The sequence below is a fragment of the Penicillium manginii genome (genome assembly GCF_028828005.1).
Source record: "Penicillium manginii strain IBT 31320 chromosome Unknown utg000006l:1.0-4164085.0:1.0-4166146.0, whole genome shotgun sequence".
Taxonomy (NCBI): Eukaryota; Fungi; Ascomycota; class Eurotiomycetes; order Eurotiales; family Aspergillaceae; genus Penicillium; species Penicillium manginii.
The window spans coordinates 2920262-2941569 of record NW_026643107.1 but is presented as its reverse complement, the minus strand read 5'-3'; the positions used below and the strand labels follow the sequence as shown (position 1 = coordinate 2941569).

The 21308-nt window shown below is 50.5% G+C and overlaps 10 protein-coding genes across 10 annotated transcripts; 6 read left to right on the top strand and 4 right to left on the bottom strand.

Moving 5' to 3' along the window:
• Positions 1-612: 612 nt before the first annotated feature.
• On the top strand, positions 613-2193 carry N7533_009469 (putative GABA permease; the record flags this gene model as incomplete). The annotated part of the gene is made up of 1 exon (XM_057106119.1): positions 613-2193. One exon carries the CDS (start codon positions 613-615, stop codon positions 2191-2193), a length of 1581 nt encoding a protein of 526 aa, XP_056957568.1.
• A 585-nt stretch (positions 2194-2778) lies between these two features.
• On the top strand, positions 2779-4245 carry N7533_009468 (acyl-CoA-binding domain-containing protein; the record flags this gene model as incomplete). Its single annotated transcript, XM_057106118.1, has 4 exons — positions 2779-2794; positions 2877-2990; positions 3059-3131; positions 3237-4245. 4 exons carry the CDS (start codon positions 2779-2781, stop codon positions 4243-4245), a joined length of 1212 nt encoding a protein of 403 aa, XP_056957567.1.
• A 916-nt stretch (positions 4246-5161) lies between these two features.
• N7533_009467 (coiled-coil-helix-coiled-coil-helix domain-containing protein) lies at positions 5162-5940 on the bottom strand (the record flags this gene model as incomplete). Its single annotated transcript, XM_057106117.1, has 4 exons — positions 5162-5260; positions 5379-5511; positions 5602-5829; positions 5921-5940. The coding sequence occupies 4 exons, from the start codon at positions 5938-5940 to the stop codon at positions 5162-5164; spliced, it is 480 nt and encodes a 159-aa protein (XP_056957566.1).
• Positions 5941-6516: 576 nt separating this feature from the next.
• On the top strand, positions 6517-8001 carry N7533_009466 (putative nucleoporin; the record flags this gene model as incomplete). The annotated part of the gene is made up of 3 exons (XM_057106116.1): positions 6517-7123; positions 7189-7844; positions 7903-8001. The coding sequence occupies 3 exons, from the start codon at positions 6517-6519 to the stop codon at positions 7999-8001; spliced, it is 1362 nt and encodes a 453-aa protein (XP_056957565.1).
• A 1212-nt stretch (positions 8002-9213) lies between these two features.
• N7533_009465 (transcription factor SPN1) lies at positions 9214-10603 on the top strand (the record flags this gene model as incomplete). The annotated part of the gene is made up of 3 exons (XM_057106115.1): positions 9214-9759; positions 9817-10295; positions 10354-10603. The coding sequence occupies 3 exons, from the start codon at positions 9214-9216 to the stop codon at positions 10601-10603; spliced, it is 1275 nt and encodes a 424-aa protein (XP_056957564.1).
• Positions 10604-11115: 512 nt separating this feature from the next.
• N7533_009464 (HIG1 domain-containing protein) lies at positions 11116-12068 on the top strand (the record flags this gene model as incomplete). Its single annotated transcript, XM_057106114.1, has 2 exons — positions 11116-11156; positions 11255-12068. 2 exons carry the CDS (start codon positions 11116-11118, stop codon positions 12066-12068), a joined length of 855 nt encoding a protein of 284 aa, XP_056957563.1.
• Positions 12069-12660: 592 nt separating this feature from the next.
• Positions 12661-13860, bottom strand: N7533_009463 (FAD-dependent oxidoreductase; the record flags this gene model as incomplete). Its single annotated transcript, XM_057106113.1, has 1 exon — positions 12661-13860. The coding sequence occupies one exon, from the start codon at positions 13858-13860 to the stop codon at positions 12661-12663; it is 1200 nt and encodes a 399-aa protein (XP_056957562.1).
• Positions 13861-14687: 827 nt separating this feature from the next.
• N7533_009462 (DASH complex subunit ASK1) lies at positions 14688-16178 on the bottom strand (the record flags this gene model as incomplete). Its single annotated transcript, XM_057106112.1, has 4 exons — positions 14688-14824; positions 14881-15859; positions 15918-16024; positions 16088-16178. The coding sequence occupies 4 exons, from the start codon at positions 16176-16178 to the stop codon at positions 14688-14690; spliced, it is 1314 nt and encodes a 437-aa protein (XP_056957561.1).
• A 391-nt stretch (positions 16179-16569) lies between these two features.
• N7533_009461 (uncharacterized protein) lies at positions 16570-17583 on the top strand (the record flags this gene model as incomplete). The annotated part of the gene is made up of 1 exon (XM_057106111.1): positions 16570-17583. One exon carries the CDS (start codon positions 16570-16572, stop codon positions 17581-17583), a length of 1014 nt encoding a protein of 337 aa, XP_056957560.1.
• Positions 17584-18470: 887 nt separating this feature from the next.
• On the bottom strand, positions 18471-21276 carry N7533_009460 (uncharacterized protein; the record flags this gene model as incomplete). Its single annotated transcript, XM_057106110.1, has 4 exons — positions 18471-18587; positions 18673-19755; positions 19822-21023; positions 21081-21276. 4 exons carry the CDS (start codon positions 21274-21276, stop codon positions 18471-18473), a joined length of 2598 nt encoding a protein of 865 aa, XP_056957559.1.
• Between the last annotated feature and the right edge of the window lie 32 nt (positions 21277-21308).

Genomic DNA, 21308 nt, shown 5'->3' with positions numbered 1-21308 from the left:
TGTATGGTAATTTCAACATCCATCGTGCAAATAGCAAAATGGTGTGGTCCAAATAACAACTCTTCCGAAAAGGGTCCACAACCACACGAGCCTTTTCCTGTTTCATCCATTCAATCACCAAGCCTCCGGGCCCCATCGAACTATCAGACCCTGGCTCATAGCTTATCACCCATGGGTGTTAGTCACAGCCCTCAAATGGATCCAAGATGGAGCCAAGATGGAGTTAGCACTCGCCCACTAGCCCAGGCACCCAGCTAAAGCGCCGGTTAAGCCAAAGTGGCCAAAGGCTTACTGGATAATGGAACCGATGGAACCGATGGAACCTTGGAAAAGACCTTTCAAGGGTTCCCAAAGCAACCTGGCGCGCAGCTGATAAGCCTATGTCTCAAGTCGGCCGTCTTTGCCCCCGATTGGAGACGTGAAAGTTTCCGCGGTCTCGGACCGCGATGCGTCCACGTTTATCATGCGGGGTTTAACTCTTCTTCTCCTTCTCCCCTTGTTCTTCTTATCTTAAATAACCCCAGAGCTTCCATGTTGCTTCTCGACCCCAGATCAACTTGATCTCTCGCCTCTCCTCCTACTCCTCGTCTCCAACAACTCACTCTCCCCATCATGCGCAATTCCGTCGACGCCAACGCCGACGAGGCGCTGGCGGCCATGGGCTACAAGAGCGAGCTGCCTCGAAACCTCAGCATGCTCAGTATTCTTGGCCTATCCTTTGCCATTATGGCTGCGCCATATGGTCTCAGTACCACCCTATACATCACTCTCAATGACGGCCTCTCCGTCACCATAATCTGGGGCTGGGTCTTTGTCACCCTTATCTCCATCGCCATTGCTGCCTCCCTGGCCGAGATCTGCGCTGTCTATCCCACCGCCGGCGGTGTCTATTATTGGAGCGCCATGTTGTCGACTCGTCGCTGGGCGCCGTTGATGTCTTTTATCGATGGGTGGTTGACCCTCGTTGGCAATTGGACTGTCACCCTTAGCATCATCTTCGGTGGCGGCCAGTTGATCCTCAGTGCAATTAGTCTTTGGAACGAGGATTTCGTCGCCAATGCATGGCAGACTGTCCTCATGTTCTGGGCCGTCCTTTTGGTCTGCGTCCTGGTCAATATTTTCTTCTCGCGCTACCTCGACCTGATCAACAAAGTCTGCATCTTCTGGACCGCCGCGAGTGTCATCATTATTCTCGTCACTCTGTTGACCATGGCCGATAACCTCCAGAGCGGCGAGTTTGTCTTCGCGGAGTATGATGCCTCGCATAGCGGATGGCCCGATGGTTGGGCGTTCTTCGTGGGTTTGCTGCAGGCAGCATACACGCTCACCGGATACGGGATGGTGGCTGCCATGTGCGAGGAAGTTCAAAACCCGCATCGCGAGGTTCCCAAGGCTATTGTGTTGTCCGTTGTTGCGGCTGGTATCACAGGTCTGCTCTACCTGATCCCCGTCCTGTTCGTGATGCCAGACAAGATCGACATCCTGCGCAATGTTGCGAACGGACAGCCCATTGGAACAGTCTTCAAGATGGCAACAGGCTCCGCAGGCGGTGGCTTTGCTTTGCTCTTTTTGATCCTGGGTATTATGATGTTCGCAGGTATCGGATCGTTGACTGCGGCTAGTCGCTGCACTTACGCCTTCGCACGCGATGGCGCCATCCCCGGATTCAAGCTGTGGCGCAAAGTCAACAAGAAGCTAGATGTCCCCGTATGGGCCATTATTCTGTCCGCTGGTGTTGATGCGCTGCTGGGACTGATTTACTTTGGTTCCACAGCGGCCTTCAATTCCTTCACAGGTGTGGCTACCATTTGCCTTTCCACATCGTACGGTCTGCCCATCTTTATCTCCCTCATTCGGGGTCGTCAGGACGTCAAGCGGTCCGGTTTCTCGCTGGGACCCTTCGGCTGGATCATCAACGCGATTACCATTTGCTGGATTGTGCTGGCGGTTGCATTGTTCTGTATGCCTTACACTTTACCTGTGACTCCTACGTCCATGAACTACGCCAGCGTGGTGTTTGCCGGATTTGCGTTGATCAGTATTATCTGGTACTTTGCCTATGCTCGGAAGCACTTCACGGGACCCCCCGTCAGCAAGGAGGAAGCAGCTGCAGCTACCGGAATCATGACGGGCGCTGAAGTGGATCCGGAGCGCAAGCTGTCGGAGACGGAGGTGAAGAAGGCGCCTCTCTGATGTAAATGATTGGTGTCTGTTGTAAATAACCATCTAATGTACAATTTATTTCTCCATATATTCAACAGTATCCTTGTATATAAGTTATGGTCAAGTAAAAGTAAACTTCAAGGTAACCAAAGCGGCAGCAACGGGCGGAATCACAAGTGCCCTGACGATCTCCTCTGCTCGCTGGACCGCGGCTATCGGACTCGGTCAACTACTACAACTCAATCACACCTTCTCGCTCCCCCGGAATTTCAAGGGCATTAATTCTTTCTCCGCGTTTGGACTGATTCATTATCGCCCTCTTCCGACCCTTATCTACTCCCTCCGACGCTGGGAAGAGTTGTCGCGTGCGAGATCGGAAACCATTCCTTTCCCGAAGGCACCAAAGGGGAGACAAGAGACTAATCTCGGACTTCACGCCAAACGACCTCCCTCCTCCCGAATTTCCCCCCTTTCATCGTGATCGCCCCCTTTCGATTCGACTATCCAGACCGGTCTCCCTTTCGCTCTCCATGCGGTTCATCCACCGCAGCCGATGCCCAACCCCGCTTCCATGAAGACAGGGCAGACTATCGCACTGCTTCCTCTCGCGTCAACATGGCGGACTCTGTAGGTGCGTGTACTCGACGGGTCTCGCCCTCATTATACCGATCTTAAACCTTTTTATCTCAAGTATTGATTATTATCTTGCACAGATCGTGTCTTCGTCCATGCCCTGAATACCGTCAAGAGGATTCCCCGGACGGGGACCGCGCGCCCTCCGGCAGCTGAGCGGTTGAAGCTATATGGCTTATATAAACAGAGCATGGGTGAGTGAATCCCATCGACTGTACAAAGTACATCCGGAGAGAATAGTCGGCTTATACGGCATTATTAGAGGGAGATGTTGAAGGTGTTATGGATCGGCCGATTGGGAATACCCCGGAGGTGCACGCGGAGTGCGAGAAGTGGTAACTCTCCCCCATCCCAATCGCAAGGCACGCATGCCTTTCGAAGCGCCGCAATCCGAGACATGTCAACAAGGGCTAATGTCATACTTCTTATGAATGATACAGGGATGCCTGGTACGAGCAGCGCGGCATTTCGCGCACCGAAGCCAAACGCCGCTACATCGGCACTCTAATTGATACAATGCACACTTACGCCTCACAAACACCCGAAGCGCGCGAACTAGTCTCCGAACTGGAGTTTGTTTGGGATCAAATTAAATACAATGCCTCTTCATCCTCCGGGTCAGGTCCGTTGAATGCCGTCGGCGTCCCGCCCTTATCACGACACCAGGGCAGTTCATACGGCAGCATTAATGGCCGACTACTCTCACAATCACCAGAGCATTACGATCGACCAAATATAAGAGCCAACGATGGCCATGATTCTCGACTTCGCGTACTCAGTCCCGTCAGCCAACCGGAAGAAGACGAATATTACCGCCGCCGAAGGCGACGCTTAACAGACGACATGGACGAGCGAGCAATAGACGATGATGACGAGGACGACGAAGACGAAGAATACGAAGAAGCTCGCGACAGTCTGTACGAACACCAAGATAATGCCAGCACAACTGCCGACACAACCGCCGACACAAATACCGGCACGGAGGCCACCGCTTCCCACGGCGACGACCGCTCGCAGCATCGACATCACCGCCACCGAGACTCCATGGCAGCCAGTGGTACGGTGGACCTAGAAAGCAATTCCCCCGGTCACCGCAGAGACTCACACGACCCCTCGAATCCAAAAAATAGCCGTTGGCGCCGCCGCGTCGAACAAGCCTTGACCAAAATGACCGCTGAGATCGCCGCCGTCCGCGAACAGATGGAGACGCGGACGCTGGCTAATCGCCGACGCTCGGGTCTCTGGGCATGGCTGAAATGGATCCTGTGGACCGTCACGCGCCAGATCATCTGGGATCTTGCTTTGTTAGCTGCGCTCCTGATCTGGATGCGTATTCGTGGTGATCGTCGTGTCGAGGATCGATTACGGACTGGCTGGTTGGAGCTTAAGACGCGGCTGGGCCGATTTAAGCTTCTTAGCCGGTTTAGCAAGGCTCCCCTTCTTCCGTAGAGGTAGAGGTATCTTTGCCTTGACTTGACGTTTTGACCTTTGGATGTATACATCAGCCATCGTTTGATATTGCATTTTTGATACTTTCTCTTTTGTTTTGGCCGGCCGCATCTCTATCTTTTCTTATTGACTCTGCTCCTCATGTCTATATTGGAGCTTCTTTTTTATTACATATTTTTCTTTTGTCAACTTGAAGTACATATGGGTTTCACAATTGAGGTTTCGGGAGTTCTTTCCTTGGATTTTTCTTTGGTTTTCTTCTTTCTTAATGGGGTGTATGATATGACTCGGACTGTGCTAGACGGTGGATTCGGGCGACTTGGTGACTAAATACCTAGGTAGGTACCAATGTGCGGAGATGAGTGCGGTAGATTTTGTTTCTAGAGTTATTGATGATATCTACATCATCCATGTAATACTAGTATGTTCCATTGCTCGAGGTGTAACTAATTCCATGTTTAAATCACCTTCGATGGCAACCTCATGTGTTTGGTAAACCATGTACGTGTTGCTCCACGGTGCTATCAATATTATCGCACATTTACAATGAAGAGCGTCTTCTTGCAGCCCTATTCGCCCAGTAGTTTCCATCTTTAGGTTATTCAAGGCAGGTCAAGTCCAGAGCAGCCAGAGAACATGCCAACTGCCTAAGTAAGAGAAAACAAACAATTGGAAAGAAAAGACCGAATTAAGCAGAAATCATGTAACCATTCCTGATGCCAATAGATATTTACACAAAACATACACCAGACAGACACAAGAGATAGATGAGACACAGGGCCCAGTTGCGCATCCAAAAACGGGAGGGGAGTAAAAAGCCGCGGCCCTGGACGGCACATAAAAATAAGGGGAGCGCGATTTGAGAAAATTGAGTTGACGAGAGTGAAAAAGGCGCATGGTACTGCGCTTCTTCCTTTTAGTACTGGGGGCCCGGGTAGATGGCGTACTTCTGCTTGGGACGCAGGTGGACGGGGACCTGGCCCTCGGGGGAGCCGGGGATCTCCTTCTTCAAGCCCTGTTAAGAAGACATGTGTTAGATCGAAATTCATTCCAGAAATAGCCAGGTTATCAACTGCGTATGTCGAATTCACGTCTGCCTCGGCTGAGATACGGATGGGCGTTTGGCGACCTACCAGCTTGTCAAAGACACACTTGTTCAAGTCCATCTCAGGCCGACGGCACTCGAAAAGGTAGTGGTTGTTGTTCTCGAGGCACTCCCAGTGAGCCTTGAACTGCGACAGGCAGTGGGTGTTGATATCCTTGATCCTGTGATAGAGTCAGCCCGGCGCTTTATCTTCAATGATGTCCCTTGTCTCCAAAACACTAGGCACCACAAGTATGGGAGAAACAACGTACACGCTAGCAGCACAACGTGTGACCTTGCGACCTTCCTTCAAGCAATCGAGCTCCCCGCGGCCGTTGCCCTCGTCCTTGCACTTCATGAAGTCATCGTTGTAGGCCTTGCAGCGCTCGCCGATGAAGTAGGCCGCACTGAAAAGGGGTGCAGATGTGGCGCCGAGCTCTTGGACCTTAGGGATGTGGTCCGGCATGGGCGTGGTGTCCACGAGGACTTCTTGGTTGAAACTGTGCGCCGAGGGATGGGTTAGTGAGGTTCTCTCTGCGGCGGAACGGTTCCTTCGTCGGGTTCGTATCTGAGGGAGTATTCAGTGCATACCGAGGTTCTCTGGCGGCCATTGTGACGGTTGATGAGCGGAAAGACGGAGGGTTAGGTTGTCAATTGGGGAACGAGAGGGACTTGGAGCTGCGGGTTGCGGTGGATGGAAAGGTCGGTTTCTTTGGCCTCACGCTGATTGGCTAAAGTGATCCTGATGAGGTAAGCCAATCTGTACAGTATCGGGCGAAATAGGTTGCAACGTCGATATATAGTCGAAAATTATAGAAAGAAGTATAACAAAGTGGTTATTTTAGCTAGAAAGGACTTTAAGATTTATTATCAGTAAATTGATTGTTTTCAGCGCCTTTATTGGGCTACAATGGTGTATAATGGACGTATTCTGGCAATCTACAGTAAATCTCCATCACGTGACCTAAACAAATCACAGCTCCCGGACTGCTCTGCTCGCGAGCTCCCACCTCCCAGGTCACCCACTCCCAACCACCATCCCTTTAGCTTGCGAACGATGCGACGATAATTTGAACACCACTAGGATTCGAATATCAACACCTTCCACAACCCCTTCTATCAATTCCGCCGGCACACTCCTAAATCGGAGCTGAACCTACTTTTTCACGGCATACGCGACATCCAAAATGTCTCTTTTCGGTACACCCCAGCCTGCCCAGACAGGTGGCGGTCTGTTTGGTGGTGCAGCAAACAATACGGCGCAGAAGCCAGCAGGCGGCTTGTTCGGTGCCAGCGCAGGAACAGGCACCCAAACCGGCGGAGGATTGTTTGGCGCGACACCGAACCAGCAACAGAGCACTCCCGCAGCTGGCGGTGGCCTCTTCGGGTCCTCTACAGCAAACCAGACTCAACAGCCCCAGCAATCAGGTGGACTATTCGGATCAAGCACCGCGCAAAAGCCTGCGGGTGGAGGCTTGTTCGGTTTAGGGCAATCCACACAACAGCAACAACCCCAGCAACAACAAACTGGAGGGCTTTTCGGATCGAGTACTGCACAGAAGCCCGCAGCAGGAGGCCTCTTTGGTCTAGGACAATCCACCCAACAGCAACAGCCTCAGCAGCAGCAGACTGGTGGACTTTTCGGTGGGCTGGGCCAACAGCCCCAGCAATCTCAGCAGGCACAACAGCCCCAGCAGTCGCAATTCGGCCAAACAACCATGGCCACGCCACAAAATCAACAACAGCAATCTCTGTCCTCGAGTCTTTGGTCACCAGGCCGCGCTATCACCGGAGGTAAGTAGCCCTGCAGATCCGGCCGAATGGATTCCTTCCGAACATTTAACTTACTAAATTTGCAGTACACCGAACTGTCCCTATGCAACTTGAAATTGTCACCGAAAAGTGGAACGCCTCGAGTCGTACATCTCCATTCCGGGCCTATCTTTACAATAATGTCGGCGAAGAAAACGCGCCTTTCTACCAACCTACCCCCGAAGACGACGAAACGAAATGGGAAGAGGCTTTGCGCAAGCGAACTAGCCCTGGAAACGTACCCGTCCTCGTGAAAGGCTTCTGGGAGCTGGGAAAGCGAGCTCAGCGTCAGAAGGACTTCCTTTCCATGATGCAAACACGCCTCCACGAAATCAACAATTGCCTCACGGATATGCTATCACGACACGACCTGAAGATCTCGGTGAAAATCGCCGACTGCCGTCGCAAGCACATGGTTCTGAGCAAGCGCTGCCTTGCTCTTGCAGCCAAGACGCAGATCCTGCGCAACCGGGGTTATGCCATGGATGATGCTGAGGAGGAACTGAAGAAGAAGTTGGCCCAACTAGAGCGCTCCGTTTTCGACCCATCCCTGAGTGGCCGGGCCGAGGAAATCTGGGCTCGCATGCTGGCCATTCATGAGCACGGCAAGCGCCTGCAAGGTGAGATGGAGCGCGTTGGGGCAACTGTGGGCTCGAACGGCGAAGATGAGATTGATGAACACACTATGAAGACGGCTAAGAAGGTTCGTCGCCATCGATACTCCGTTCTCTGTTTTGTATACATACTAACATCCCTACTAGATCCTCGACGACTACCACACCCAGATCCAGCATTTGCAGAAGGAGCTCGAGTCTGTGAAGAAGGAATTCGACGACGCTCAGAAGCTGAACGGAAACTAAGGTTTCCTTATGCGTGCCTCTGGGGGCTTTGTATCTGATCAATTCTGGGGACTAGTGTCCAAGGGCATGGGAGCATTGGCGTTTCCGGGGAGTAGACTTGCTTGCAATGCATATTGGAATACGATCTAATTCTCTCCATCTACATCCAAAGCAAAACCTGTAATTCTTTTTAAATGATTCAAGTGGCTCCAGCCACTATCTTGTTTCTCATTGACCTCTCTATATTCGAATAAGATCGTAGAAAAGCAAACATGTACAGTAATAATACACCATCCAGTTGAGAAATAGGGACTGTCCAGTCCCATAACTGAATGTGAAAAGTCGATTTATCCCATTATCCAGTTTGAACAGATTATCATAACGCCCAAGGAAAGACCGGGAATATCCGCTTGATTTAAAGGAACTTGCGGGCGAAGTCGATGGCGAAGGGGGCTAATCAGTCGTCTTGTTAGCTTGAACACAGGGTACAATTGATGCTTGGTCCTGCCTCGTCGTGTCGTGTTTGCTGACCGGCCGACAGACGTCATCACCAGGGAGCCGACTTACAAAGGTAGAGGGCGATGCCGCCGAGAACGGTCATCTTGATGGTCTGGCAGGCCTCAACCTCACCAGCCTGTTAAAAATCAAATTAATAACCATCCGGAGCCAGGGCGAGTGTGGTGGCGGATAATACCTTGATCTCCTCCTTCGAAAGCTGTTCTTGGCCTGTTGAGAGTCATGGGTTAGCCTGCGGATCATTTGAAAGGCAATATCAAAAGCACTTCAAATTACACATACCTGGAGCGAACATGTTGATGTGTAGTAGGTGGATTGAGAGATGTGAATGAGTTGAAGGATGGTTGTATTAAAAGGAAGGCGTCGAGAGCGGACGACGGGGAAGAAATCACGGGAGCACAGACCACCGCTCTCTCCTTCTCTGGGTTCTGCCTCTCGTCTTTACCTTGACCTCCCTCCATTGTTTCTTTCTTCCCGTCCCGAAGGCTCATTTCTGTCTTAACTTCCTAGAGCACAGCTAGTGCAGGTGCTTTACTTACTTTTCACCACTGGCCTTGCGCGCCATTGAATCCTGCCGATAGGTCTCGGACGACGACCTGCACCAGCCACCGTTCAACTCGCGCGCCTTACGATTTCTTTGATCACTACCCTATCACTTAATATCTGATCTTCGACACCCTTTTGATACCCCCCGGCCAGTTTTTTTTTATCACCAAAATGTCTGCCTCCCCAGAACACGCCCTTGGCTCCCCAGCCGCATCCCCCGACCGCGCCGAGGAAAATGTCGCGACCCCAAATGCCGGTGATGACAACCAAGAGAAAGCCGAAGCTAGTGGGGATGATGACGATGATGAGGGTGGCATTTCAGATGATGAATCGATTCTGTCGGAAGTCGACGAGGCCCAATTCGAGAACTTCGATCCAGAAAATGTCGACGTCGAGGACCGCCCACAGCTCGCGATCGACGAGGACAACCTGAAACTAATTGGTCGCCACAAGCGCAAGCGCGAGGAGGGTGAGAGTCGCCCACGTCGCAAGGAAGGTCGTCGAGAGAAGAAGCGTCGCGGACAAGATGATGAGGATGGCGACGAAGCCTCATCTCGTCGCAAGGAAAAGAAGAAGAAGGAGAAGAAGCCAGCAGAGCCGGATACCGATGAAGAGACACTGGATCCTGAAACCCGTCGTCGCAGGGCTCTTGATCGGGCTATGGACGAGGCCATGAAGAAACCCACTAAGCGAAGAGCTCGCAAGCAGGATGGAATTGTATGTCGATATTGGGTCGCCACGGGGCTATATACAGTTACTAATACGGATTCATAGGATTTGGAAGCCATGGCTGATGCCGAGATCGAACACATGCGGAAGCGCATGACCCACGCTGCACAGATGGATGCCATCGACCGCCAAGAGGGCAAGCCCGCCATGCACAAGCTGAAGCTTCTCCCCGAAGTCATTTTGCTTCTCAACCGCAACCAATATACTAACAGCTTGGTCGACCCTGAAATCAACCTGCTCGAGGCCGTCCGATTCTTCCTCGAACCTCTCGATGATGGCTCGATGCCTGCCTACAACATCCAGCGTGATTTGCTTACCGCCATGGCAAAGCTCCCCATTCAAAAAGATGCTTTGATTGCCAGCGGGATAGGAAAGGTGGTGGTTTTCTACACCAAGAGCAAGCGTGTTGAGCGACCGATCAAAGATATGGCAGAGAAGCTGCTTGCCGAATGGACTCGTCCCATCTTGCAGCGCAGCGATGATTACTCGAAGCGTGTCTTCCGGGAAGCCGTTTTCGACCCCACGTATGTTTTACTCTTCTTAGAAGGGCATATATATGGATTCTTACTGACCCTGGTATAGAAAAATGACCAAGGCTGTCCAGCCCAGCGCCGCGGCTGTTGCTGCGGAAGCGCGCGCTCGCGAAATGCTTCCACCGCGTCTGGCCAACCGTGCGCGTGTTGATCGTACCCAAGTTAGTTACGAGGTTGTTCCTCGACAGATCGGTGTCCAGGAAAGCCGATTCGCGCGACCCCTGGGAGCGAGTGGTGAGGATCGTTTCCGCAAGATGCAAGCCAGACAAAATGCCGCACGGAAGGCATCCCGTCAGTGATGCAGCAGGGTTTTTTTTTCCTGGCTGATCCAGTTCCTTCTTTTGTTTTATTTTTTTCTCCTCGGAGAAGCCCCCCCAGTCATTTTCTTCTTGAGTCATTTTTTTTCTTACATGATGCGTCTGGCGTTCGGGATTGATCGGGATCATTGATATTGGGCTTGGGCGTGTAACATCAGTCGCATTCGGTAGATTCTGGCCGCAGAAAGTGAATAAGCATTGACCAAACCGTTTGAAAAAAATGTAGAAGCCAGTCAGCGGGCTTGCATTAATTTTCCAGCTATTTTAAGACAGTGATTGTCGTATTTCCCCGGGATTTCGTGCCTTTCTGCGAGATCTCCCGAGTGGCTGCCGAGTTTCGCCCGCCTTGAAAACCGAGCAGATCCCGCAGTGCACGTCATGCTTTCGGCTTCTCGGCCTTTGCTTTAGATAAAACCGCGCCATCCCATCCTCTCATACCACTCCAACTCACTTACCACCCTCCAAAATTCATACCAGAATTCCCCAAATTCACAATGAAGCTTCTGACTAAGGAAGAAGAGGCTGCTCACTACAGGTATGCTAGACACTGCCCCTCCAACACCCCCCGAAGAGCTGTCCAGAGCTTCGCCCCAGTATTGCATCATGCCATGCTAACAAAATTCCACGATACAGCTCTGTCGTCCGCGGCGGCACTTTCGGCTGCCTGGTCGGTCTAGTAGGTGGTGCAGCTGGTGTCCTCCTCGCTGCCCGACGATTCCACACCATCCGCAATCTGACAGTTCCGATGAAGGCCTTCTTGGTTACATCATCCGGAACCTTCATCGGAATCATCGCGGCCGACCACGCCTCGCGCGACTTCGAAGCCCAGCACAACGCCACGAAGCAATGGTATGAGAACCGCGAAGAGCGCCTGCGCGCTGAGGAATCTCGCACCCTGAGCATGACCGACCGCATCGTCGCCTTCGCCCGTCGCGAAAAGTACAAGATCGTCACTGCTACCTGGATTGCCTCCATGGTTGGCTCATTCGCCCTCGTCGGTCGCAATCCTTATCTCTCTGGTCAGCAGAAGATTGTTCAGGCCCGTGTGTATGCGCAGGGTCTGACACTCGGTGTCTTCTGCGCATCGGCTGCCTTTGAGATGTCCGATCGCCGTCGTGGTCAGGGCCTGATTGAGGCTGCTAAGAAGAACAAGGAGCAGGCAAAGAGTGATGCTGCTGAGCCTCAACCCGTGCACAACAAGAACCAGGAAGAGGGTGACCTGTGGAAGGAAATGGTTGCTGCCGAGGAGCAACGCCTGCAGTCGAAGCACCAATCCTTGTACCAGAAGCACGAAGAGGCCCATGCTAAGGCCAGCAAGGAAGCCGGCGAAAAGAAAGAGTCTGAGTCTGAGCCTGAGTCCGATTCTGAATCCAAGCCTGAGGAGGAAAGCAAGGAGCAAGAAAAGGCCCCGGAGTCCAAGGCCAAGGGCACTAAGAAGCACACTTAAGTCGCATTCTCATGATGCTGCTTGCGACCCTCCATCCGATCAAATTTATCTCGACTTATTCCATCACCTCTGCCATACTCACGCCAATTCTCGACTTGTTATTTCCCCTGGGCTGGGAAGCTCACAGTCACCATAGCCCGCGAGACGGGACAGGGGTTTCTTTCCAAGGGGCCGGACCATTTGGTTTCTTTCACATCGTCCATTCCTCGTACATACTGCATGGCGTTTATTTTTTTTATCTTTTTTTCTGTTTCTCTTTTGTTGAAAGAATTGGTGCCATTCAAAAGTCTGGTCTACAGGGTCGTTCGTGTATGATACTTTGAGGTGGGTTGGAAACTCTCTCTACTCTCTTTACTCTAATGAATGATTTACTATTTGTAATGTTTCGATGTCTACTAGTGCCCTGCGGTTTTCTTATATGATCTATGCTAATAGTTGTAGGAAGTGTGCGTTTGTTCAGCCTTACATGGCGATGGATTGCAAAAGGAATTTGGTAGTTCGCCTGCGTCTAAGCTGCCTATACTAATGAGTGATATATAGTCTTTGATTTTTGCCCTCCTAGGGATGTTTGTATCGAGGATAAAGGAGATGGTCACATAGAAATTGGTTCACATTCCTCCACAGGTTTCAGGCCAAAGCTCTTCAAACCGCCTCTCCAACTCAATTCTATAGCCGTTTTGGCAAAGTCTCTCAAGTCCGCTTCATAAGATCCGATCATTGCCTCATCCACGCTCTGCACACCTCCAACCGCAACTATCCGCTGCGCTAGATCTGCCGCATCTCGCAATGCCGTATTAGCACCCATCGCTCCGGTGGGTGGCATCACATGAGCCGCGTCACCCAGTAGGGTAACTCGGGCAGATGGTCTCCATCCGTCAATTTCCGGTCCTGCAGACAAAATAGAGTGAATGGATGTTTGATTTATATCTGACATTCCGAATATAGTGCGAATATGTGGATTCCAAGAGCTTGTCAGCTGGTCGACAAGATTGGCTGCTTCGGAAGCAGAGAGATGCCACGAATCTTGGTCGGAGGATGAGATCTTTGAGCGATGCACGACCAGAACCCAATACATATATGGAGCCGGGATATTAACGGTTGAAACTTCCTCGGCGTGGGGAAATTGGATCGATTCGAACATCAGAACGGGCTGAGAATTGTCATCTTCGTTTGTGACCAGACTCATTCCATCGCGATATTCCTCTGGCAACTTCGCTAAGAACTCTGGAGTAAGGGGCGTCTTTCCGAATATTATGCGCATGCCGGTGTCAAGGCCCCTGAAATTGGGGATATGTTGTCTGCGTACACTCGATCTGACACCGTCTGCACCAACCAAGAGTGCGCCGTCTTCTGTAGTTCCGTCGGAAAACGAGACTGTGACTTTGTCCTCGTGGACAGTGTATTGCTCAAGGTTCTTGTCGAAAAAGACATTTCCTTCGAGCCCTGTGAGTAGTGTGTCGCGAAATACACTGCGATCAACCGTATAAGCTCTCCCTCCAGGTCCTCCTGGTGGAGCCGCGAATGGTGCAGTCGATCCATCGGGCTTGACCCTCACGCCGAGCTTTGGCGCGTCGGCACATGTCTTCTCAAATAGCGTGAAAACTTCGGGCGTGAGAGCTTTGTCCAAAGCTTCGACGCCGGAAGAGGTAATTCTTAGACGATAGCCTTGAGCGCGAACATTGCTTTGGCCGTTTCGCTCGAATAATTTGAAAGGGATGTTGTTTTTCTTGAGGGCCTGAGCAAGGCATACTCCGCCCAAGCCAGCACCGTTGATCAGAACTGGAAGTGACATATTCGGTGGGATAAAAAGATAGTGTTGCAAGCCAACCAATACACTCAAGTTCAGTATTGTCGAACAACAAGTAGCGCCGCAGTTCGAAGAGCAAAGTAAGTTCGAAGAAACGAGCGGTCTAATCAGGCCTTTTCTCCTCCTATAGTATGCACACTATTAATGCCACTCATACATAAAGACCCTGGGATCGCCGCGTTTCGGTAGAGTATAGATAAGAAGCCCGCAATATATTTTTGCTATTGCGATATTGAGAACCTTGGAATATAAGAATTGATGATGGAAACTTGTCGAGGCATGTTGACGTTATATACTACCCTAAGTGCAGGCTTGGGGGCCCGATCAAAGCCGATCTTCGGGACCGACCAACGAGACTCGGGACCGAAGTATGCTTTCGTGACCGAGACGCCTGTGTGGACGTTATGTCACAGGCTTTACCAGATCAAAAACCAGCAAAATGTGCTCAATATCGTGAGATAAATTTCCGCTTCAACTGCCAATAGTCTACCAAGCTTGACTGATCTCTGACGCAGCAGATCATATTGTCAAGGGCTCTCTAGTTCGGGCAGTACTATTGGGTACTAGTACTAGTGGTAGCATATTTGATGATGTCCAGGCTGAGAAAATAATGCACTTTAGGTACTCAGGAGAGCTTATACGGAGTAAATTGAAATGCCTCCCGAATTAAAAAAAAAAAACAGGATTTGCACTATATTTGCGAGATAGTGGTACTTGATTGTTCTATATGCAAGGCGATGACATACAAGAGGATGCACCAATGGCATGACGTCAAAAATATTGTCAAAGGGATATCACAAGGAATTGTATTTTCAGAAAGTGTCATCTTCCATTCGCCCAGATCGCCGGATTATACTGGGGCTAGGGCCGTCGTCGATGTCATCGGTAAAATCATCCGCACCTGCAGTAGCCAGGAGATCAGTGACAATGCGTTTTGACGCTTCCTTGGCTGTGAAGAAAAGAACATTAGCACATGATTGCAGAGAAACATAAAACCTAACTCACCTGGTGTTTTCATTAACCGGCTCTGAGGGATATGGAATTGCATTGTCTTAGGTGGACTAGGACCGAAGTCCTCATCGTCCAAGTCATCTTCACTATCCCACACCGGAGTATGGCGACCTTGGTTCTTCGCAGGTGTCAAAACACTGGTACCTGGCTTCGGGGTGCCACGAAGGCGATTGCTGCTGGTTCGACGCTTGCGGTTCGTGCCAGGGGTTGCGTTCACACCCTTGACAGGCGAGTCAAAGAGCTCGGCGTGTAGTTGCGGGGCTTCAGGTTCGGGGCTAGACATAGGTGAATCATCACGGGCATTACGCGAAGAAGCGGCATTTGGCGTGACGGTGAACTTGGAGCGGGCATTGGCACCTGCGCCTGCGCCTGCATTGCGGAATCCCTTGCCCAGCGGTGTCGCTTGGACCCGATAGGTCTTGTCGAGAACTTGGTGCATGACAGGGTCGGAGGGTTTCTGATAGCGATTGTCTCGCGAGGAAGATGGGTACCGTACTGATGAGGCTGGCGGAATGAATGGAGAAGACATCGGGGTCACGGAACCAACATCTGGTGGGAAGAAAGGTTGCCGACCGGGCGTAGAGGGTAAAGTCGACGAGTCGGGCATATCAAACGGTGCCTCATCCTGGTTGATCTGCTTTCTCAGGTTCTCGTACGAAGATGAATGGTCAAGGGAAGAGATGGTGAAATCATCATCTCCTTGGTGAGTTGGTGCACGCGGCGTGCTGTGGGAAGAAATGTTAAGCGCTGTCAGGTCGATATCATCTCCCTGGCCATGTTGCGCGTCCGGGCGACGTGATGAAGGCGTTGCGTAGGATTGATCTGGCTCGTCCATGCTAGTGGTCTCGGTGATATCGGCAGAGATATCTTCTTCCGTGGCGGTGGTCTCTTGTAGGGTCTCATCCTCGTTGGGTCGTTCCTCATAGCCAGAGAGAGATACATTGGCGCTGGCCTCAAAGAATTGTTTCCAAAACTGGATGTGAATGTTTGGTTAGTGTATATCTATAATTTCCCCAATCGATTGGTCTCACCTTAGCGCCCTGCCAAACATCCTGGGAATGCTCCGTATACTGTTCGACCAGCGGCAGGATACTTGTCGTCACAATTCGATGGGCTTGGCTAAAATTGTGGTCAATCTCTACAGGCAGACGGAGGTCAGTATCATATCCGGCAATCTGTTTACCCATAGACATGGACATACCTTGGAGGGTCAATGTGATGGATTGCTCCAGCTTCTCCAGCTCCTCCGTGAGGGATAGCGGCCGCTGGGGCTGGGTCGATTGGCGAGACATGACAAGGCCTCAGTCCGCTAGCACTAGTTGAAAGGGTTGCTATGATTGTCACTTCAACAGGTTGGGCTTCAACTCAAACTTGAAGACGCGCGGGGGAGGAACGCGCCCCAAAGCGGTGTAAGCTGTTTTTAGGGCCGGGGATAAGGGCTGACCGCAGTCAGGTGCGTGGGGGGGGTTATGTAAGATTAACTAGGCATCATCCAACGCGTTTCCCGGTTTCCAACTATCAGCTCTTCTTGTTCTTGTTCTTGTTCTTGTTCTGCCTAGAGAAAAGCGTTCCAGCTCAAACTTATCGGGGGAGACAGAGAACCAGTACTAGGCTTGTTGTTGTCACTATCATGCCTGCCCCGCTTGCCAAAGGTCAGTCCACTTCCCATGCAAAGATCTTGGAATGCAGCTCTCCGATCATCCGGGCGGTCTGGATCTTATCAGTCACCCGCCTAAGTCCACTCGAATGGCATCTGACGATTTACCAGGCCTCATCGTAACCTTTTCGGTTCTGGTTGCTGCTGGCCTTGCAGTATACCAGTCACCACAGTTTCAGGAATGGATCGCCACTTCTCGACGAAAGATCGCATTGGCGCTTCATAATCTCGGAGATGAAATCCAACCACGCGATTTGGTTGCGCTCGAAGAGGACATCTCTATGTCTGAGGAGGTAGGATTGGCCGCCGAGGAACGCAGGCGAATTGCTCGTGCCGAAATCATGCAACGAGCGGCCTTGCTGGAATCACGTCGAAAGTCAAAGGATTCTATTAAACCACACGACAGCTTCGATACTCTTGTAGACAATGATGGGAACTTGCGTGCGGTCGATGAGAAACAGGCCAATCTTGACGTTAACCCAGTCGGTGCTTCGACGGGTATTGATATGGGATCTGCACAGCCTCTTCACCGTGGAGACAAGTCCGGCGGGACCTCGGCCTTGGACAAGGATCGATTGCATCTCGATGTCTTCTCAGATGCCATATCGAACCATCCTTCGGAACAGAATGTGCAATTTACACCGACCTCCGAGACGCCGGGAGAGATTCTATTTGACCCATTCACTGACTCTCCGTCGAGAGTGCAGACTCCCGTGTCTGCCACAGCTTCAAGCCACACGGAAGATCATCAACAAGTTTACTATGCTCATCCTAGCTCACCATCCAACTCTAGCCATCAGCAAGACCTCCTCACAGAACTGGAAGAAATTCGACAAGGTAACCAGTTTCAACACCCCGTCTCGTCTACGCCATCTATTGCTGGAAGCTACAGCCATGTTGGTGATTTTGATGACTCTTCTGATGGAACGCTAAGTGATTTGGGCGCACATTCTGTGGGAGGGATCGATACCCCAGCCAGCTGGTCTGAAGTGGGTAGTGTAATCAGCAATGACGATGCTGCTCATCATCAGCAGCTGTAATTCAATCGATGCCAACCATCTTGTTTGTGGGATTTGCTCACTGGAAGGACAACAAGGCGCAAGTATTAGGATTGGGCATGGATAGGAGGATCTTTTTGACTGGAGACACGGGCGTTCAGCGATCTGAATTCAAGCTTTTTGATTTTCTTCACGCTCTTCATGGAAGGCATTGACAATTTAATCCTTGCTATTAAATGGCTCTACGTAAACGAGCTCGATGTAGAGTCCAGTGCCTGATCTTTCTGCTATCTAGTACTTTGTTTTTGGTCGGCTAGATTAGGTTTACAGTGACTGATAATGACCTTCGTAGATCATTGAAGATCTTCCTTGTGCCCTGGAGGTTGTTCAATTTCAAGGGTAATATAGGGCAAACATATTAAGACAACAAACGGAAGAGCTACCACCTTTGCTCTCTGATCAGAACCTACTATTTGGTCTGTTCGAAAGGAAATAAAGTAGGGAATTAATTTTCTGCTTTTAACATGGGGATTCATAACTAGAAGGCTGATCTGCCATGCGCCCTTCCGGGGTTAAGCCATGGACCCTGATTGCTCCAGACTATGGAAAGAACGAGGACCAATCATCATCGCCATAAACTTTGCCTTCACTTCTCGCGAAATCATACTCTGTGGAGTAACTTGAACTATGATGGGCAATGAAATATGGATTTGGATTCTCTTCCCATTGATCATTCAGGTACACCTGAGAGCCAGCGTACTGCAACGGTTCCTTTGCATAATTTTTTTGCCAAAATTCAAGCTGTGAAATCAGACACCAACGAATTTTACTTGCAAGAGTTGAAAGGTGAGGGTACTCGTTGTTGTAATGAACAACATGACACTTAGTGTAACAGTTCGAATGAGGAAAGCAGTGAAGATCGGCCCCGTCTAGGTCTTGAAGACAAGACCTTGTATTCGTATCTTCGCCGTTGGGGCACCCCTGCTGCTTCTTGGGAAAACAGAATCCAGACCTAAACCGAGTCGGACGGTTGCTTTTAGTCGAGTCTTGAGAAACGTGATTTTCCGGGCAATAAAAGCCAAAAGGGCAAGGGTTGCGGTTTGTGTTGCTTGTTTGGCCGCACGAACGAACACATTGGCGTTGCATCGTCGGCTTCAGCTCAGAATCCCAAACCGGGACTGATATGCATTGAAGACGACCACCACAATTATGGTTTCCTTTGCAACGCTTACCTAAATCCTTAAGATTTTCTATGTCTTTTCCAGAATCGGAAATATCATTGGAGGGATCGTCGAGATGAATCGATGCCGAGAATTCACCCTTATCATCCAGCAGGTCAGAAGTGACAAAAGTGCTCTCAGTAGCCTCAACTTCGTAGATTGTTGATGAGGCACTTGGTTGAGTTGGATGATCTGGTGACTTCTCAATACAGAGAGTTGAGTTTTTCCAAGCCGCTTTTGCAGCATAATTCCAGAGGTTGGTGAAATTGTACCAGGTATCAGGGGTATAGAATATTCTGCAATCGGCCCTTTCAAATTTGAACTGGAGCGGTGTTTTTGAGTTGTCGTTCCGCAGTATCTGGTCTCGAAGATTAACACTGGCTCCAGCGATGAAGAAAGCATGCTCCCGTTCTGTTGGAAATTGCTCAGCCACGGAATCACCAATTGACAAGGCGGCCGTGATGTCATAATCCATTCGTTCAATGTCGTAGCTCGCTGCACCGCGAGTTCCACTAGGAGCTTGCATTGGGGTATAGTCGGGTCTTCCGCCCACCACAACGGTCTTGACGTTGGCCTCGTGGCGCATCAGTTCCATGAACAATGCACATGCCGATGAGCAAAGCCCATCGCTGAGGATGATGATATCAGCAGCGGCATAGGGTGCCGCCTGGGACCCATGAACATTGTCTATTTCAATAGCGGCTGCTTCCTCAGTGAAGGTTGTGTTTGCAAGATCGTAGCGCTCCACATTCGTGAAATGGTCCTTGTTATACGAATAAGGAGATTCGGAGTACTCATCCCACGAGGTATAATCCGCCTCGGTATCCGGATTCATTCTCGTAGAGATCACCCACTCATTTGGAAAGTATCGCAGGTATGCTTCCTCGTCTCTAGTCAGATTATTCCAGTAATTTGTTAGGGTATAGCCCAGAACATCTGCCATTGGGTGCATGCGCCTACGGCTCCCTGCAAATACATCGTTGCGAGGAAAAAACTTTCAAATTGAGTCAGTGGGAAAGTCAAGAAAAGAAAATTTAGAGGGTATCGTTGAGGAACGTACAAGCTTGAAAACCTCGATCGCCAGAAGAGGTGATCCACCGTGATTCTGTTGTACATCAATCACGATTTTCTTGAGGCCTGCGCTCTTACTATGCCGAAGGAAAGCCTTGACAGTACTGATGAACAGGTCAGGGAGATCATAACTCATCGTGAACTCGGGGATACTAAGAACCGCCACTGATGACTTATTCAGAAAAAATATTCGTGGCAGCCCTTGCTCGTCTGAGTTGCTTGCCGGTAGAGCTTCGGGGGTAGGATAAGCTTCGTCCCACCACGGTTTCGAGGATGAAGTTGCAGTTGGCGACGAGTCGGACGTGGCACTGGCAGACGTAGTCGATGCAGGATCCGCTGTGTCGTTGTATGATGCAGGGCTAAGGCCTAACGTAAAGAAATTGTAAAAGTCTCCAGCAGTCTGCAGGGGCCCAGTGTTCGGAGGACCGAGGTAAAGTGCCAACCACTTTTCCGGGCCTAGCTGATGTCCATCTTCGAAGCCTATAGTGATGGTATCCCCTGGATATGTGGTTGTACCCCCGAAAAAGACTTCCATCAACCCCTGGCTATCCAAGGCCCCACTCCGCATCAACATGTTCCAATCTGCATGTGGCTCAAGTTTACCAAGAGAATTCACAGCGGCAAACCGAGTTATGTATGACACAGCGTCCTCGCCATTTATTGTCGCAATAGGCGATGGCATTTCAGAAAGTTCCTTCGGTTTGGCAGTACGTAGCTCATCTGTGAAATGAAAGATTTCAGCATCAGTACCCCAATCCATGAATATTGTATCATAAATTATCGGAATGCCGGCTGACTCACTAGCGAGATAGAGCTTTGGAAGTTCAACTCCGTCCAAAGACAAAGACACAATATCATAGGGTGCTCCATAAATGAACGAAGAGAGTATTCCGCCCTCGAGTGTGAGATGATCATCATGGGCGTCATTAAGCAGTCTCTGTAGAGTCGTCTCGAAATCGTACTCGCTGGTGAAGTTACCCCCGTCAATCCGGCGCGCAATACTAGCAAGTCCAGCCACCAGATCTACTGCTGGTTGCTGGTATTCAGGAGGAGGACTCGCTAGGTAGGCAAGGGTGCTTTGGAATTGAATCGTCTCGTTGAGGTAGTGAATAAGTTCCCGAGCGACACCCGCATGAAAAGGAACAGTTCTCAAGCAATCGTAGGCTTCCGTAGCCTTGACAACATTGTGTGCTGTACAACAAAGCTAAGTTAGCGAATATCTTTAGAATAAAAATGTGCAATACTAACATTCCCTGATAAGACTACCGCAGAGAGTTGAATTGACAGAGGCGCTGATTGCCAGAGCATTCGAGGATGACAGCGATGGTGTGGAGACATAGGATAACTCCGATGGCGCTTTGGTGAAATTTGGTGCCAGGAGCGAGGAAAGGGCCAGGATTAGGGTTTTGCCTGCCCAATTGGTTCCAGTTGTATTCGTCCGCATGCTTTTTAGGCCCTTTTCAGGCGAAGAAATGT